The 19,178-nt window shown below is 29.2% G+C and overlaps 1 protein-coding gene across 1 annotated transcript; it reads right to left on the bottom strand.

Annotated features, from left to right (window-relative positions):
• Positions 1–8,860: 8,860 nt before the first annotated feature.
• On the bottom strand, positions 8,861–11,324 carry LOC131178327 (putative disease resistance protein RGA1). Its single transcript, XM_058143284.1, has 2 exons — positions 9,761–11,324; positions 8,861–8,883 (listed from the first exon to the last, which is right to left on the bottom strand). The coding sequence occupies exons 1-2, from the start codon at positions 11,322–11,324 to the stop codon at positions 8,861–8,863; spliced, it is 1,587 nt and encodes a 528-aa protein (XP_057999267.1).
• Between the last annotated feature and the right edge of the window lie 7,854 nt (positions 11,325–19,178).

Consider the following 19,178-nt stretch of genomic DNA (forward strand, 5'->3'; position numbering starts at 1 on the left):
ATTTCAGCAATACCTTAGGATTTATTCTTACTTTTATAGATTAAATTAATTGGTTAATTCTGTCAGTTAATTGATAGAGGTCAATGTATATGTATAGGTGAACGGTGCCGACCAATCTTCTTCTATCCAGTCGGACTAGCTATAGCCGAGTCATCCTCTCAGTGAGTAGATATTTATTTTATTTACAATTTTAATATTATTATATTTCTGGCATGCTCATGCATCACTTATACTTATATTTATGTTGTTAAATATTAAACATTCCCTGTTTTGCATTTATACTTGATGATATTACTTTGGCTGCTGTGTTTTAATAATCTAGAGCTGTGTGTGTGAGTTGGTGTGCATGCGGAGTATATGGATATGGGTAGGACGGGTAGACGCGACTAGAGATTGACTTGCTAGGACCTGATCATTGTTATGGATAAGTCAGTGTAGGCACAGCTTTGAGTTGATCTCGCTGGCCCCCGCATATGGATTATTAAGCGAAAGTCTGGCTCAAGTTGATTTTGCTGGCAGGCCTTGGATTAAGAGAGCTAGGTAGCGGGATCAACTCCCCATATATATATATGTGTGAGTATGAATTTGACACGAGTGCGTGAGTGCTCCAGATTATCTCTGATGTGACTTAATATGATTTGTTTGACTTGTATGAAGATGACGCATTTCATTTCTAAGGAAGCATTAGAATTAGATAGTTATAGAAATTATAAGTAAAATGAATATTTACTCTTTGAGTCGAATGCTCACTCCTGTTCACTATTTTTCCAAGATACAGGAGAGCTTTGTTGTAATTGACCTGTTCCCTTCCTCAGAGTTCCACTAATATTCATTTTGTATAATTTATGTAATCAAGGGAAGTTTTAGAATTTTGCATGTGTAAGGGTTATTTAATTTGATTTGGGCTGTAAAAGATTATGTCTCTTTTCTTTTGAAAATTTGTAAACTTCTTATAATGCATGTGGTGTTGAATGGACTGGGTATATGGCTTGGTTGAGGGAGCTGAGCTCCTATTTGATCTTATTTTGATTTATGGATGATTGTGAGGGTGAGCTGAGCTCCCCAATGGATTGGATTTTGTGTTTACAGGTTGGGTGAGTGAAAAACTCCTCGTTGGATGGTCTATATTATGGCCAAACTCTGTTCGGTTATTTCCTTAAAATTGGGCCAAATATGGGTTTATGTTTGGGTTGAAAGATAATTGGGCTTACTACAGGCTTCGGGGGCCTTATGCTGACCCAAGTCCTAGTACCGGTTCGGCCCATAATTTGGGTGGTGACAATAATGGTATCAAAGCTTAGGCTCCAGATTCATGGGAAAGAGTATAATTGGGAGTGTAAAAAGGGTCTTGTTAGGAGGTCACATGCAGAGTATAGGATCCTATTTCGTCTTCTGTTTCTAGCTTCTGCGTTATACCTCGGGTAATATAAGAGTGCTTCAGTTAGTATCTTAATTTTCATGGAGTACACAGAGATGTGAAATAGAGTTAGCAGATATGTTGAGGTCTACCATGGGAATACATACTCCAAAGAGTACTATGTTTTTATTAGTATGGGAATAACATTATGCCTATCTAGTGCAAGATACTAGTCTTTAAAGGTGAGTTATGATAGCATAACTACCCTAGATGGGAGTGAGGGTACCACTGCTAGTAGTTATCAATGGATAGCCCAGTCAGAGTAAGTGTATAATATTAGTGAGTTTAAGAGAGATAAGAGGATTGGGAAATCTGGTATGTAGGATGTATTGTAGTAACTATATAATATTCTCGATATTTGTGCTGTAAGCTACAGATTATAGTACTGACATGAGATTATTATATAAAGCTGTGTGCTTTCTCATGGTGCACTAGGGTGAGGGTGTTTGTAGACTGGCTCTGTTTTGGTATAGTTATACCAGAACAGAGTTCTATTTCTGCAGAATAGTTTGGAACTCTTAGTTAGCAGTTTAAAACCCTTGAGCTAGATCATCGAAGGTCACAGTTGGGCGGTAACTATAGTCAGTGACTCAGTTATCCTAACTTGAGCGCAGAATTATAGCATAAGTGGCACAAGACTAGAGGTTATTAGTATGGTTGCAGTGTAATGATGACACCTACTTAGTAGGATCATTTGATCTCCGATATGAGATCGTTGGCAATATTGGTGTTACGATGGATGTATTGTCTAAAGTTTAATGAAGATAGCACCTCCTTTGTGTGATAATGGAGCATAAGTACAGCTCTACTCCCTAAAGGAGACTACAGGTTATGAATAATATTCATAGCCCGTGAAGTGACATTTTAGGAAAGTTTACAATATAAAAAGAGAGCATATAGCCTTGTATAGTTATGGTAATGCGGTAGAGGTAATACCTCTCTTGCAGTCAGTTATGCTACAGAGTATGATAATGTCTTCTCAGGAGAGATAGAAGAGTACCACTAATATAATGATCTGTGGAATGATGTCCTAAATGAGACTGTAGTGTAATAGGAAATAGTGGCTCAGGTACCCCCCTTAGGGAGAGTACAATTTTCATTTTAAGGATCATAAGAGATCAGATCATGATGGATGTAGAGCTTTGGAGTAGTAAGGGAAAAAGGGGATCCTGTAGATTCCCTCCTTGAGGTATTAGAGGGCAGTTTGTAGCTAAGCAGAGGAAAGACAATGACTGCAAGTCAATGAGAATAAGTCATAGAATGTCAGTAGATAAAAGGAATTATATAAATGAAAATTTGGATAGTTGGTTTCAGATATAATAGGAGAGAAATTCGAATGGCAGTGGAAGTGCTAATCAGAGTGGTTGAAAGATCAATTCTGAGTAGTACAAAGGTGAAGATGACCTAGCAGAGACACTAAAAAGTACAATTATCTAGCATAGCTGTTAGGTTAAAAAGAAGAATGGAACTAGGGAATAAAGTTATCAAGGTTCTATTTTGGATAAGATAAAAGAGATGAATTAAAAAGCAAACCGAATAGCCAAGAATAGGACAAGATTTGGAAGAGTAGAGTCAAGATATAGAGGAGGCAAAGTGCAGTTCTAGAAAAGTTAACAAGATAAATAAAATAATAAGGATACAGAGCTTAGAAAAGGATGACATTAAGGAGGATGTTTGTCACAGTATAGGACCTAGAAGTGCAAAGTTCAGAGCAGGTCATAGTTGATATAGTGTTAGGAGCTAGAACATGAAGCTCAGAGTTAAAGGATCTTGGATAAATTTCATATGTTTTCTATCCCTAAGGTAGAATAAGAGGCAATGGGACAAGGACCTTTTGAGTGTTAATGGTATGAGGGAAGCTAGGTGAGGTAGGTAACCAGAAGATAGTAACTTGAGGGTGTGCAACGACAACCTTAACAGTCTTAGCAGACAAAGAATTGAAGTTAGTAGGTAGTAAGTTGAATAGAACTTAGCTTAATGGATTCTAATATGCCTAATGGGAGAAAGAAATGAGAGATAATGGCACAGAGGTTTAACGTTAGAATTCAGGATGGTGAGACCTAGAGTCTGTAATTGGAGTTAGACAAATATTTTTGGTGTGATCAACAGGATAATTATGTAAGAAAACATAAATAATAGTATGATAATATATAGCAGGATGCTAGTAAAAGTCAAGATAGGACAAGATAGGTATAGATGTAATTATAAGATATTGAGAAGTACATGGATTAGAAGAGTGATTGTTGGTAAGATTGGAGTAGATCTGAAAGAATCTGTTAGTGCTTTATTTTTCGGAATATAACCAAGTATAAGGAGCATTAGACAAATCATTATAAGTATGGAGGATAAATGGAGAGTAAAAAGGAAATTGTAAATTCTAAGATGATATGTCAGGTAAGACAACATTACAACAAATGGTAGATACAACTGATATCTTGTAATAAAGCACAATAATTACAAAGAAATGATGAAATTGAAAAGGGAGACTAGGAGGTATAAGCTAAACATTGTTTATTAAATACTAGTGTATTATAAAATTGTAAGAGAAGATCTCTCCTTTTCAAATTAGCTCATGTTTTGATTCTAGAAAATGGTGTTAAGAAGGGAGGCTGTGACAAAGTGACCAATCAATTGAGAATTTGATGGGCATTAGTACATACACAGCCTCCTAAGGCAAAAATGATAGTAAGTGCATATATAATGTCAAGAATGAAAGAGGATCAAGAGATGTGGCTATATCAAGGAGAATGAATACGTGACATATCTTATCTAGGATTGTGGTAGAACACACATTTTTCACTGCCATGTTAGTATAGGTGGGACTTATAGGTTCAAGGATACCTATCTAACCATGAAGGGCAATTCCCTATAAAGAATAGTACTTAACAAAAATATGTTAATAGACATGTTAGGAAGGAGATACAGGAAGAATCATCCATGGTGGATTGCTTAAGTTCCATAATAGGAGTTGTAGGCTAGTGCTATAGTATGATACTATATGTTGTATGTGCCAGTGGAAACCAATCGCAGAGTTAGAGTTTTGAAAGTAATGGAATTAGCAAATCAAGCTAGAATTACAAATCAATAAAAAGGTTAAAGTTAACATTGATGGGATGAATATCTTCAAAGGAAAAGGCATAAGGTGAGAAAAGACTAAAGGAATGGTATGTGAGGAACACTAAGGGACGTTTAGAACGAGTTATGGTAAATTGGCAGGTTAAAAGAGCAGTGGAGCCTTGATTCAAGTGCTAATGTGTCAGGAAGTAAGTCAGATAGTAAGAAGTCTCAAGCAGAAGTCAAGAAACTCCTTTTTCAGGAAAGGAGTAGGATATGATAAGTGGTGTTGACTAGGTGGCTTGAGAATACTTAAACTTTTATCAAGTCAAGAGAGAGACCTGGTTCACTTTCTGATGTCGATAGATGGTGTAAAGAATGTTTGATAATTGGATGGTATTTAGTGTGCTACAACAAGGGCAGATACAAATAAAGTGTTATCAATCATCTATGCAGACTTTGAGAGAGCATCAACTGTATGCTAAGTTTTTAAAGTGTGAGTTCTGGCTGGAGAGTATTTCATTCTTGGGACATGTGGCCTATAGTGAAGGTATTCATATGGATCCCAAGAAAATTAAAGCAGTAGCTGATTGGCTTAGGTCTCCCATTCTAAGCATAGTAGGCTATTACAGGTGTTTTATGCAGAATTTTTCTAGAATAGCAGCTCCTCTGACCTGATTGACTTGAAAGAATGTCCCGTTTCTCTGATCAGACAAGTGTGAGGAGAACTTTCAAAAGCTTAAGGAATGTTTAACTACAGCTCCAATGTTGACTTTGCTAGTGAGTGAAAAAGGGTATACAGTGTATTATGATACTTCCAGAGTTGGCTTAGCGTGTGTTTTAATGTAGCATGATAAAGTAGTGGCTGCTTCAAGGCTATTAAAGAGGCTACTCATGATCTGGAGATGGTAGCTGTAGTTTTTGTATTAATGATCTAGAGACACTATAAGTATGGTGAGGTGTGCGAGATATACACTGACCATAAAAGCTTAAAATACATTTTCTAACAGAGAGACTTAAATTTAAAGTAGAGGAGATGGATAGAGCTTCTGAAAGATTATGACTGTACCATCCAGTACCACCCTGATAAGGGGAATGTAGTGGCAGATGCCTTGAGCAGGAAATCTTCTGGCAGCTTGACACATATATGTTGATTCAAGAGTTGCATGAGTTGATGGATCAGGGTTTGATCTTGGGCATAACAGATTCAGGGCACTTTTGGCACATTTTAGAGTAAGGTCGGATCTACGGAACAGGTGTAACACCCTAGGCAAATCCCACATCGACAAAACACGGGAGAGATGCTGGATTTATAAGTTGATGGTTTGTAACCCCTATTGACGCGTTTTAAAACTGTGAGGGCTTCGGTCCAGAGCGGACAGTATCGCTACATGGACAAAAAAACTAATAATAGATAGAATAGGACTTCAATATTAGAGAGAGAACCTCAGATGTGTTCCTAATAAATATAAATATGAAGAGAAAAAAATTATATATATGATTTAATTACAAAGAAATGAAAAAAAAAATATACATGAATTTACTAATGAAAGAAAAAATTGAAAGATATATATATATATTATTAAGTATAAAATTATTAAAAGATTTTAGGATTTTAGCTTAATTATTTAAGTGATAAAGTAATGTTGTAATTAAAAAAAGTTAATATCTATAATGAATTTTATTATATATTTTTGTATATATAAATATAATTTTTCATCATTGACTATCAAATTTAAAATTGATGAGTCGGCTATTTTACAATCAAATTTATAGCTTTTAATTTTAAAATTAAATCTTAAGGTAATTCACTCATCAACTCAACTAATAGTTACTAATATAATAGAGTTTAGATTTAAATAGAAAACTAATCTAACCAATCAAATTAAAAAGTTTTGTGAATAATAATTAAATTTTATATTATTTTTTAGCCAATTAAAATAGAGAGTACTAATTTATCATTCCACGTACACCAATTAATAATTTTTTGTTAAAATTATTTATATTTTTATTTATAATATAATTATTTTAATTTATTTAGTAATTATTTAATTACAAGTAACATTAACGAATTTAGTAATACTTATATTTTTTTAATTTTTATTTTCTTTTGTAAAATATATCTTACTTAGATAATAATTATTGTAGAATAAATTATTAAAATTTAATTTAATTTAATTGTAAAAAGTATAAAATAAATTAAAAATAAAATAATAATAAAAGGTAACGAAGACACCCAAACACAGAAGCTGTGAGAAAATATGGGTTTCTCAAATTTTATTCCTTCATTTTTTTGTTCTTAAGTTTTATTTTTTAAAAAAAATTGAAATTTTAATGGATAAATATTTTGAAAGTTAATTTTTATTATTTAAAAATATAAAAGAATTAATTTTTCATGTCCGACACTAAACTAAAACAAAAATTTAAATTCAAATTCAAAATTCATAGAAAGTCCACATATATGTAAGTAAAAAATGCACTATCTCACACGTCAAATATACTCAATAATTTCTCTTGTTTAGGAGCCTTTGGCAAAAAATAATGCATATATAGATAGTTAGATACCAACAAAAATTTTATAGACTTTCATCACTAAATATTAAATTGTGCTTATTCACATACACAATAGAGTTGGACATCTAAAGAAATTTTGTGCTTGACATGTATATAACCACAAAAAAAAAAACCCGATCTATCCTAAAATTTGTACAATCAACTTAACACATTTCACTTGCAAATATAAAATAAAAGACACCAAATAAAAAATTTGGTACATATACCATGAAGTCCTCAGCCATGTGAGACACCAAGTAATTTTGATATTCTTACATAGTGAATTACTTGGAGTGAATTAAGTCCAAATAGTAATTTGAAGAAAATCGTTGGCACCCATATTCATTAAAAAAAAGAAAAAAAGAGTAGGCATTACTTATTGCCATTAAAGAAGTGTTTTCCCTAAGGAAAGAAGTTGCCTATGTGAAGATGGAAAGCCATTTGTTATTTCCAGGATCAACATTAGAATCTCCAAAAACTTAAAACACTTTATTTTTAGCTACAAATTGCTTTTCATTGTTGTTATCACAAAATACTTTTCTCCAATTATGAACATGACTCTTAGAGTATTTATTTTAGTTAAAATAGGACTGTAATTAAAAAACTTGAAAGATAAATAAAGTAGAACTAATAAATTTAAATTTAAATAAATTCTAAATTTAATTTAAATAATAAAAATATATAATTATAAATAATATATACAATTAAACATTCATAAAATTTCATTAAAATTTAATATTAATGTGGGCAAATATATTATCTAACCAATAGATGGCATGATTATATTTAGCTAGGTGCATTAAAATTTGTAATTAAAAATCAACCTTTATAAGTTCAATCCACATTATATATATAATTAATGTATTATCCACTGGGTTGATATAATCACTCTCCTTTTTCTATCTATTCCTTTCAGGAATATGAGTAAGAGCAACATTTAGCAGATTTTAGAAAAAATAAGCTTGAAAGTTTGATGTAGTTAAGTTTGTGTATTTAGTACCATTTTGCATAACTATTTTTGAAATAAGTATAATTTTGATTATTTTGGCACTGTACTTGCTACTATATATTTTATAAAGAAAATAAATCAAAGAGATTTGTGATCTTATGATAAAGTATAAAATTTTTAAAGTAGTCATGAAAGCGTAAAAGAATAGAACGACCATTTACACAGATTCCTACTTCAAAGAAAAGAATGCAAATAATTGTGATGAAACGCCATGTCCAGACATGGAATTGAAAATAACAAACCCTAGTTTGTTCCACTTATTATCATTCCTAGCCAAAAACTAACATATATATACTTCTAGAAAGAAAAAGCAAATACTTGGGCAATACTTCTCAAATAAGTTTAATATAAATGCAGTAAAAGCCCTCTAATAAAGCGGCAAATACAGACAATTTGCACATATTACTTGAAGACTTAACAACACAAATCAACATGTAACATTAAATGCAAAGACTAATTGATCAACATTAACATCTTCGCTCGCTTATAATTTTGGTTTAACTCCCACAACAATAACCGTAATATATAAGCAAAAATATAAATAAGTGAAAGTTCCAAGAGCCTAACACGGTAAAAAAAATTCCTTTTAGGTACTTCAAATTTTTTTTGTTACTAGGGAATTTGGGAAGTGGGGGCTCGAATTTAAATATATTAGAAGAGTAATATACTTTTAGTTACTAAATCAAGTCAAATTAGACATAATTCTCTAAATTTAAATTGTTTTACATGTACGTATTATGGTATAATTGAACATTAATTTACTGAAAAAAGTTATTTTATGAGACTCTCACCAATGAGACTTGAAAAAGCCCACATGTAAATTCAGCTCATGGACATGCTTGAATTGGACCTGCCATTTCCAAAGGCATAAGAATGTCAAATTGTCAGAAAGCCTGCAATTACAAGAACGTACAAAAATTATTTTTTCATAATACTTTATAATAAAACTTAGTTTGCTATCAACACTACATTTGCAACTGATTTTGGTAAAGACAAATGACAAATGTGCCCTTTAAATTTTGTTGAAATAGCTTTAAAGCAGTGGGAATTTGTATTATATACAAGATTCAATTGGACTTGCCAACCTTGACAAAGCTTAATTCCACCCACAAAATTTCAATTAAAGGTATTAAATTTTAAGTCTAACTCAATAATTTTATTTGAAATTATTAAATTTAAAGTAATTCATAAACCATTTTAATATATTTAACTTAAGATATTTAAATTTGAATAATTTATTAAATTAAGATTTAATTAAAAATTAATTTAACTACTCATGCGATCCATTTAAGTTGATTTGTTTGTATTGACTCAATCAACATAAATTTTGATCTAAATATTAAATAAAAAAATAATTTTCTAAAAAAAAAATTAAAGTTTTATCTAAAATGACATATAATCAATAATTTGACTTGAATTATTTCAAATTTCTTTTATATAAAATTATATAATTGTAATTTATTACATAATAATCATTTAAAATTTAATTTACATTTGAATAAAATGCTATTATTTTTTTTTTAAAAAATCAGTATATATAGAGACCATTTATAAAGTTAATAAGATGTCTACTTCAACACTCGAAATCTAATATATAGTTCATACATGACAAATTAAAATCATGTGAGAATTTATTCCACTTCCCTGACGAGCTCAGAAATTATGGCTTTGCTAGAATATAAAATAAAACATTAAAATTAAATGAGGACATGAATTAAGGTGCATACCTGATATATTATGTAGGCGTTCATTGTTTAACATATGACAACCATAGATCAAAAGTTCTTCAAGTGTTGCGATGTTTCGTAGAGGTTCCGGTAATTCTCTAAGGTTGTCACAATCTGTAATTTTCAAGACTTTTAAACTGTTGATTGATCCTCGAATCAGCCATGTTGGGAATCCCAATAACTTTGGTATGTTAATGATCTCTAACTTTTGGAGACTGAATGGACTTAGGTGTTGATTATCTTCCACTTCCTCTATTGCCAAATCAAGGTTTTCACAATTGGCAATATTGAGAATCTTTAATGTTGTTAGGAATTTAATATTTTGCGGCAAAGAGATCAAACTGTCACAACCACCAATGAACAATCTTCGAAGATTTGTCAAGCCATGCAAGTCTCCAAGCAAATATTGTAGATTTTCGCAACCAGTAACGAACAAAAATCGAAGAGATTTTAGGCACCCTAATCCTCTAGTTGGTAAATACTTTTGCTTTGTAGTTATCCAAAGCAATCTAAGGTTAACCATGTACTTTATATCTCTGGGCAACTCCTCAAGTTCGTCACATCCGCCAAGTATTAGTGCTTGCAAGCTTTGTAGCTTGCATATGGAATTAGGGAGTCTTTTAAGGAAAAAATTATTCCATAAACTAAGATATTTCAAATGCTTCAAATTGCCTATACTTCTTGGTAGTAACTCAAACTTTGAATAAGCCAAATCCGCGACTCTCAAGCACTGAAATCTTAAGAAACATGCATCAATGAATACTTCACTACTAATCCCTTCTCTCCTTTCATTTAAAAAGGAAATGGTTCGCACGTGATCAAGGTTTTGAAAGGGTACAGGAAGATCCTCAGGAAGTAATTCAGGATAAAGAAAAGATAAGTGTCGAACGTTTTTGGAAACCTGTTGAGAGCTGGAGATTATTGCTGAGGATTCATTTTGTGTCACTGATGATGCGAGATCATGCATTAGATCATGCATTTTACACTGAACATCCCCAGCATCCTCCCTAAAATCTTGAAAGAAACATCTACTACATAACTCCTTAAAATAGCGAAAGCCAACATCTTCTAACTCTTGATTTTCATTGCAAGATTGAACAAGTCCATGTGCCATCCAAATATAAACCAATTCAAGATCGTAAAATATGTAATCCTTTGGAAAAACTGAACAATATGCGAAGCATCTTTTTAAATGAGATGGCAATTGTTCATAACTCAATCTTAAAGCAGGCAAAATATCATTTTCTTTCTGTTCTAATTTCCATATTTCATTATCTCTTATAACTCCCCAATCACGTTCATCGGTTACAGAGTACAGCAGAGTTGCCAGAGTTATCACTGCCAATGGAATTCCCTTGCATTTTCTCACAATTTCTTCTCCAATTCTTATCAGGTTTGGATTTTGTTTTTCTTGCTCACCTTTAAATGCACTTCTGAAAAACAAAGACAAGCAATGCTGGTAAGGAAGATCATTCAAATCGTATGCAGAGTCTGTGCCCATAATGGAAGCAACACGGCTGCTTCCAGTGGTGACTAAAATTTTACTTCCATTAGCACCTCCCATTAACAAAGCTTTTAATTCCAGCCATTTTCTAGGGTCCTCACTCCAAACATCATCTAGGATGAGTAAATATTTCCTTCCATCTAAAGCCTGTCGCAAGGCTTTTTGCAGCTGGTCTACATCCAGATCCATATATTTTTTACCAGGAGATGCAGAGCTCAGAATTTTAATTATAACCTTTTCTATTTCAAAGACTTCTGAAACACACACCCATAGTTTCTCCTCGAAATGACTAATCACCCTTTGATCATTGAACACCAACTTAGCAAGTGTAGTTTTCCCGAGACCACCTATTCCAACTACAGGAATAATGGAGACATTTTCACTATCAAAAGATTGCAGCAACATTTCAATGATGTTCTCTTTATCTTCGTCCCTCCCAATGACATTAGAAGCATCAACAAAGGAGTGGGTCATCTCCCTCTCCCTATGAATGACATGCCTATCGAAAATCCGCTCGGTGAGACCAAAATCAGACTTAAGAGCAGCGATTTCAGCTACCCTCTCTCTAATCTTCTTTAGTTTATGTCCCATTGTAAAGCGGAATGCAAGTGGATTAGAGGTAGAAAAAAATCGGCGTACCTTTCGAGTGATGTTCCCAGACTCGACCACTTTCCTTCGTAAGGTTTCACATTCAAACTCATCCACCACATCTTCTGCATCATAAAGGACATCTTTGAGCATCCCCAGCCAAACCTCTATCTGTTGACTCCGTAACTGATGCTGCTCGGCGTCGAAAAGCACGGCTTTGATGACGACTAAGATCTTTTTAATTTTTTCAAGATCGCTTCTGAGTGCCCATGCGAAGGAAAATTCTTCAAGAGCAAGAGAGCCCAACTTCCTGAAAACATTTTCTGCAATGTCGACAAGAAAAGACTCGGCCATTCTATTTTTATTTTGCAAGGTAGAAGAACAGTCTGGAAATGAGTTAATTTTGCGAAGGAAAATAAGTTGTTATGGTGCTTCTCCCTGCTCTGCTACTTCTCGTATTGGCACCTCTCAGGTAGTACGTCCAAAAAACAAGGGATGGTAGAAGTAGAGATTCTTGGCCCGAAATGTTTTTCTTTCCTGGACCCGTGATGGAAGAATTTTGCTTGAAAATAACTCATCATGCATGAATTGTTTCTTCTGGGTTGGCCTATCCAAGAATTTTCCCCATAAGTTGATGGTTGTTATTTTTTCTAATTTATTAAGTTGATGGTTCTATTTTTTTTTTTTTCAAATAGAAAATTGAAAAATTAATTATTTTTAAATTTTTAAAATATAATTATGATTTAAAAAACATATTTAATTTATTTTCTGCTATTTTTATTTACAACAAATGCTTTATAAATGAGAGTTGCCCTTTCTACTGTTAAGAGTCCCAACAGTACTCCAATTGCCGACAATAAAGTGATCACGAACAGCAATACTAAGACCAATGAATGGTGGTTTCCACCTCTGTGACAGATGTAGCGCCTCATCCTTTGGTACTGTAGCATCTTTGATTTCAACCCCACGCGTATCATTGTAGAGTTTGAAACCAAGAACAATATGCTATGAGTGTTTGCACGTAGCAGCCTCCCTTGACATTAATCATGACTTGACTTGGTGCGTGTGATTTCCACGGGAAAATGATTCTTTCTCTGTGTCGTTGAAATTCCTGTATGTAGATTGCGGCCACGATAGATACTTATCTTATTTTTTTATATATATAATTATAATTGCAATATAGTAGGAAGAACCCAAATTATTTTCTTATGAAATTCAAAAGGATTTATTCTTTGTTTGATCCTTAATTGTGTAGAGTAAACGAAGGGAAACTTAATCAGAGAAATGAAAGACAAAAAAAAAAAAAAACTCTAATTAATTTTTTTTATGTCATTTGGATATATTATTATAATATAAAAAAATATAATTTTTTCTTTAAAAAGAAGCAAAAATAATTATTATATGTATATATATTTTTTTCTTATGTCTAATGACATTTAAGTACTCTAAGAAAGTTAGTGATATCTGTGATTTCAAATTTAGGTGCCTTTTCTCCACCCGTCTGTTTGATATTTTTATTGAAATTATTATTGAAAAAATATTAAAAAATAATTAAAAATTAAATTTGATCGATTTTAATAATAAGAACATTAAAATAATAAAATAACTTTTTTCAAATTATTTTTTTCAATAATATTTAAAATAATGCTTTTATTCATAAAAACAGTTTTAGACTCTGAAATTCAATGTGAAACAGGGCTTTAATTTGTTCAATTTTAAACCAAATCAAATTTAAAAAAAACTCAAATAATTAAATTTACTTAATATGAAAATCAAACTGAATGGATAATGGGTTATAATTAAATTAATCTAAATTAATTTTTTTTATTTACTTCGATTCATCGGTTTGATCCTTATTTTTCAATAAAACGATAATTACCTAACAATAAAACGACAATTCTTGTCAACTTGGAAAAATAAATAATTCAAAGACAATGTTTGTAATACATAGCTTGCTATCATTCCACTTGAAATATTTTCTAATCAATATATATAAAATTTATGGATTCAAAATACATCACTGAAATTAATTTCTGAAAATAATTTGATATATAAAACTAATATCACTTATATATATATTTTCGGAAAACAAATTGAATAAATATAAAATAATTTCCATGAAAGTATATGTAAATTTTAAAATCACATAAAATTTAAAAACTATATAAAAAATTAGGGTCTTATATATGCTTCCGACCATAAAAGAATTCGTCCTTTAATTCTAAAAAAGAAAAACTTGAGCATGAACAAAAACTTAATATACACCACCAAGCTTCTACCATGCTACTTTGATACCTTTATTATCTATCCATTTTTCAAAACTTTGTCCACAAAAACCTAATGCTCCAAATTGCTAATCCACTTAAACCATTAGCTTTGATATCACTATTGCCATGATCCGGTTTTCAGGGTCATGACCAACACTAAAATTTACATCAGCATAAGGTTTCAAAGCTTATTGTAAGCTTAATTCATACACAAGTCCATAATCAAACCACATGCAATAATAATATATAATTGAGAGAGCCAAATTCGACCTCTAAATCCACACATAATCATAATAGTAAATTCATAATATTTGAGAAGCCTAATTCAACTCTCATACAGTAATTCATAAAATATTTTAAAGTTCCAAAAAAAGAATATACACATAACCAATTCGGAATTCTAAGATATGATAATATTAATAAATAAAAGATACAAATTGAGACAATAAATCCTGAAGGGAAAATGGACAGAAATAACTCACAATAGAATTGTTGTTCTTGTCACTTGAAAAAACTAATTAAACATACAAATTATTAATTTCATGGAAAAAAATAATAAAGAGACTGAGCTTGCTGCCATTCCGCTAGAAATTTAAAATAATTTCCTTCCAATTATTTGTAAATTTTAAAAACCAATAAAATTAAAAAAAAAACTATATAAAAATTTGGGGTGTTACATCTTTATTTTATAAAGACATATCTAATTATATCTATTTTATAATGACAAAATTCTTCTTGTAGGCCTTAATTTTTTTTTCTAAATCAAGTACTTGCAGTTTTATTGCCTCCTTAAACTTTTATTATTTTTTTTTATTAAGCTTATGAACTTTTACTATTTTTCACAATATATACATTTTCTAACTAATTTAATAAAAAAATATTAAATTCACTTACAAAAATTAAAACATAATTTTTTTTCCCTCTTCCTCCCTCTCTTTCTTAGTCCCAAATGTTTTCTTTATCTCTTTGCGAATTCCACCTTCTCTCTCAAGTCTCCACAAACCATAATCTCTTCCCACAAAACCACACTTTCCTACACAGCACATGCTCTTCCTCTTTAAGCAACAAGCTCAAATCAACAATCCATATGTCAATAAGCACTTTCCTTTCTTACTAAGCTAAATAATTGTATTTTTTTTAATTTATAATTAGTGGCTCATCAACATTTTTAATGGCTTTACGAAATTTGTCCCTTTATTGCTAGCCAAGTTAAACACATATATCGTATAGATTTAGAAGAAAATCTCACCAGTTGCTCTTCTGATTCTGAAATGTCCACATGCAAGCTCAAGTGCTCAACTCATGGATGTGCTTGGACCTGCCACGTCTGCCACTTGAGACCAGAGAAAAGAGAAATGTCAAATTACCATAACTGTACATAGAACCATATGAATATTCAAACGAGGAAAAATGTTCATTATATTATCTATATTATATATAAATGTACGAAGGAGGGCAACATTGACATTGCTCGAATTGTCTTTCATGTTTAAAATTAATTACAATTATATTTTTATTATTTAAATTAATTTTAAAATTTGTCTAAATTTAAAATTCTTAATTTTAAAGTTCATATATATTTAAAATTCTTAATCCTACTTATATTTAACTTCAATTAAATATAAAATTTTATAAGAAGTAATTAACTAAAATAAGAAATTAATAAATAAAAAATAAAAAATTATTAATCTATCTATTATTTTCAACATTATATAAAAAAATTTATTTATAGCGATAGATAAATAATTTGTTGTCAATAATGCATATTAAAGCATGTAGCTAAGTATATAAATTTGGCGCCAATGCTATTTATTGACAAAAAATGTGTCGCTACTAATTTTAATAAATAATGCCTCCTTAACATATGGTCGCTAATCGTTTAGCATAGAAAATTTGTAGTTAAATCCTTTATGATGCCAATTTTATTATTTTTTATATTGTCACTAATAACTTTTAGCAACGAAATATTTATCACTAAATAACTAATAATTTTATTTTTTTTAATATTGTAATAATTAATATAAATTAAAATTTTAATATTATTTAATAATAATTCTACTTATACTGAAAAAATATATTATAATTCTTAATATAGTAATCCTATAATTATAATCTTATAAGTATTATTAATTTATTAAAATTATATAATTTATTTTAACAAAATTAATAAATAAATAAGTATATTTAATTAAATAAAAATTTAGTGTTAACTACATAACTAAAATCTTAAAAAAAATTTTTTTTCTTTGATTAGAAAATTCATTTTTTTTATTTTTTTAATTCAATTATATATGTATAAAAATTTCTACGGTTAATAATATAGATTCTTCAAATTTTTCTATAATTTATAAATGCATTTAATTTTTGTATATCAAAAAATACACAATAAATTTGGTGTAAAAAGTAATATATTTTAGAAATAAGAATTTCATAAAATTAAATAAAGAAAATTAAAAGAAAAAAAAATCTACAGTATTATGAACTTAATAGAATTTTCATATATTATATTATATATTAAAAATTATATATAAAAATTTTAAACCATGGATTTATATAGAGGATAAAACAATGTGCAACACATGTGGAGAAAATTCATTTTTATATATAAATAAATTTTATATGTTTCATTTTTACTAAAAATAAAATAAATAATTTTATATTCTCTAATTATTGTTAAATATAATAAATTAAAAAATAATTTTTATTGAAAATTTTAATGAAATTATTATAATTGCATTTTAATTTTGACTAATTTAAATAAATAGACTAAAACTAATAATAATTTTACAATTTTAATAAAATCAACTAAAATTTTACATAAAATTAAAAATATGCTTAGAATTTTTTTTATTAATTAGTCATATTTTCAAATTAATTTTATTCTTTGCATCAATAAAATATTATAATTTATAAATATATTAAATTTTTCAAAAAATTACTATTCATAAAAACTATTCATAAAAATTATTTAAACTTTAATTGGATAATTAATTGTTTAAAATAAAAATAAATTTTAATTTTATATTAAAATATAATAAAAAAATCATAATATCAAATAAGTAGCTTCCCAATATTTCTCGCCAAGCACACTTAACCATAATCAAGACATAATATGTATGATGGAACTCACATATCAAATAGATTAAATTCATGTGTTTGTATCTTGTTCTAAGCCAAGCTAATCTCTTCAAGAGTTGGGGAAGCTAACTTTACAAGAACACTTTCGGCTGTGTTAAATAGAAAAGATTTCAACATTTTTCTTTTCTGGGAGAGAAGAAACTCAATGAAAAGAAGACGCTGAGATGGTGGTCGATCAGTGAGTCTAAGGTTCGCTTATGATTTTGAAAAGTCCCTCAGGATTGACTAACAAATTATAGATAACCGATTATTGTTCTTCTTGTCAATTGCTGGAATGATCGACTTTTTAATCATGAGTCAATGGGTGGAGGAGTTGAAATTAGCTGGCGGAGTTAGAAAGAGGGGCTCTTCCTTCAATTATAATTTCAGCAGATTAGTTTATAGATTGCGGTTATGAAAAGTGAGTTTAATAATTATTAAATTAAATATTTATATTTATGTATTTATTATATATTTTTTAATTAATTTTACACAAATTTTTAATTTTAATTTCAACATATTAGTTTATAGAGTGCGGTGATGAAAAATGAGTTTAATAATTATTAAATTAAATATTTATATATATATATATTTATTATATATTTTTTAATTAATTTTACACAAATTTTTTATGAAAATGTTTCATTTAACAATTATTAAATTCGTTCTCATATAAAATCAAGCTTATATTAGATACATTCATAAAATGTTGATTTTATTTTAGTTATTTCATGTTGGCAAGGCATTGAGATGAACTTCTAACGTGAACTACTAAACTTGAACCCAACACCCAAAATCTCTAAGCAAAATCTTGTAACTTACAAGCCCCTAAAAGCCATTGTACACACACAAAGTCTTTTAAGGCTAAAAGCTTATTGAGATCAAATAACTATAAACACCCTTAATATCTTTAAGGAAATACAATCATAATTAATTTAACTGAAAATCATATGAGAGTTGTTTGTCATGTAGGTATGATAAGACCCACATGTTAATAGAAACACCACCTATCATATTTTAATAATTTTTATCCTTCAATTTAAAATGAGTGAATTCGATTTTCTTATAAATCAAAATTAAAAAGAGATAATTACATATTAAGAAATAAAATATCTTAATTTTGAATAATTGGATTATTAAAATTGTATAAATATGATATATGATTTTCACCAAAATTTTAGAAGATGTCATATAAGGATGACAACGAGGCGAGTACTTATGAAATATTTTTCGAACTCAATTAATATTTTTGAAATTTGAACACATTCCAAATCTAATTAAAATTTATTCTTAATTATCCGAACCCATCTAAAACCCGATTATTATTACTAGAAAAAAACCCAAATCCTATTTAATTTTATATATTTTAATTTATAATCTACATAAAAATTATTTTGATTAATAATTTATATTTTAAAAATTTAATAATTTCATAAAATATTTAAATTTCATTTTATATTAAATAAAATATATAAAAATTTATAAATATTTTATATTTTATATTTAACTAAATATTTATATAAATGGGCTGGATAACGGATATTCAACATGTAAGACTCAAACCCGACCTCAACCTATCATGAATATTATTTTTCAAATCCGAACATGTCTCAAATCAAATTATATATTATCCAAACTCGTCTTATAGGTTTCGATTAGATCAAGTAGTTGCAAAAATCCGATCCATTGTAATCTCTAATCTCATAATTTTCAAGTGTTTTCTCCTTTTATATATATATATATATATATATATATATATATATATATATATATATATATATATATATTTTAAAAGGTTATATTGCAATTTCATCTTTATCCTTAAACAATTAAATCAATTCTTACATTTTTAAATCTATTAATGAGTTAATTTCCTATTCAAAAATTTATATCTTTTTTCTATTAAATACACATCAAAACATATTATTATCTATTGATATTA

This window comes from Hevea brasiliensis, chromosome 3 (assembly GCF_030052815.1).
Source record: "Hevea brasiliensis isolate MT/VB/25A 57/8 chromosome 3, ASM3005281v1, whole genome shotgun sequence".
Lineage (NCBI taxonomy): Eukaryota > Viridiplantae > Streptophyta > Magnoliopsida > Malpighiales > Euphorbiaceae > Hevea > Hevea brasiliensis.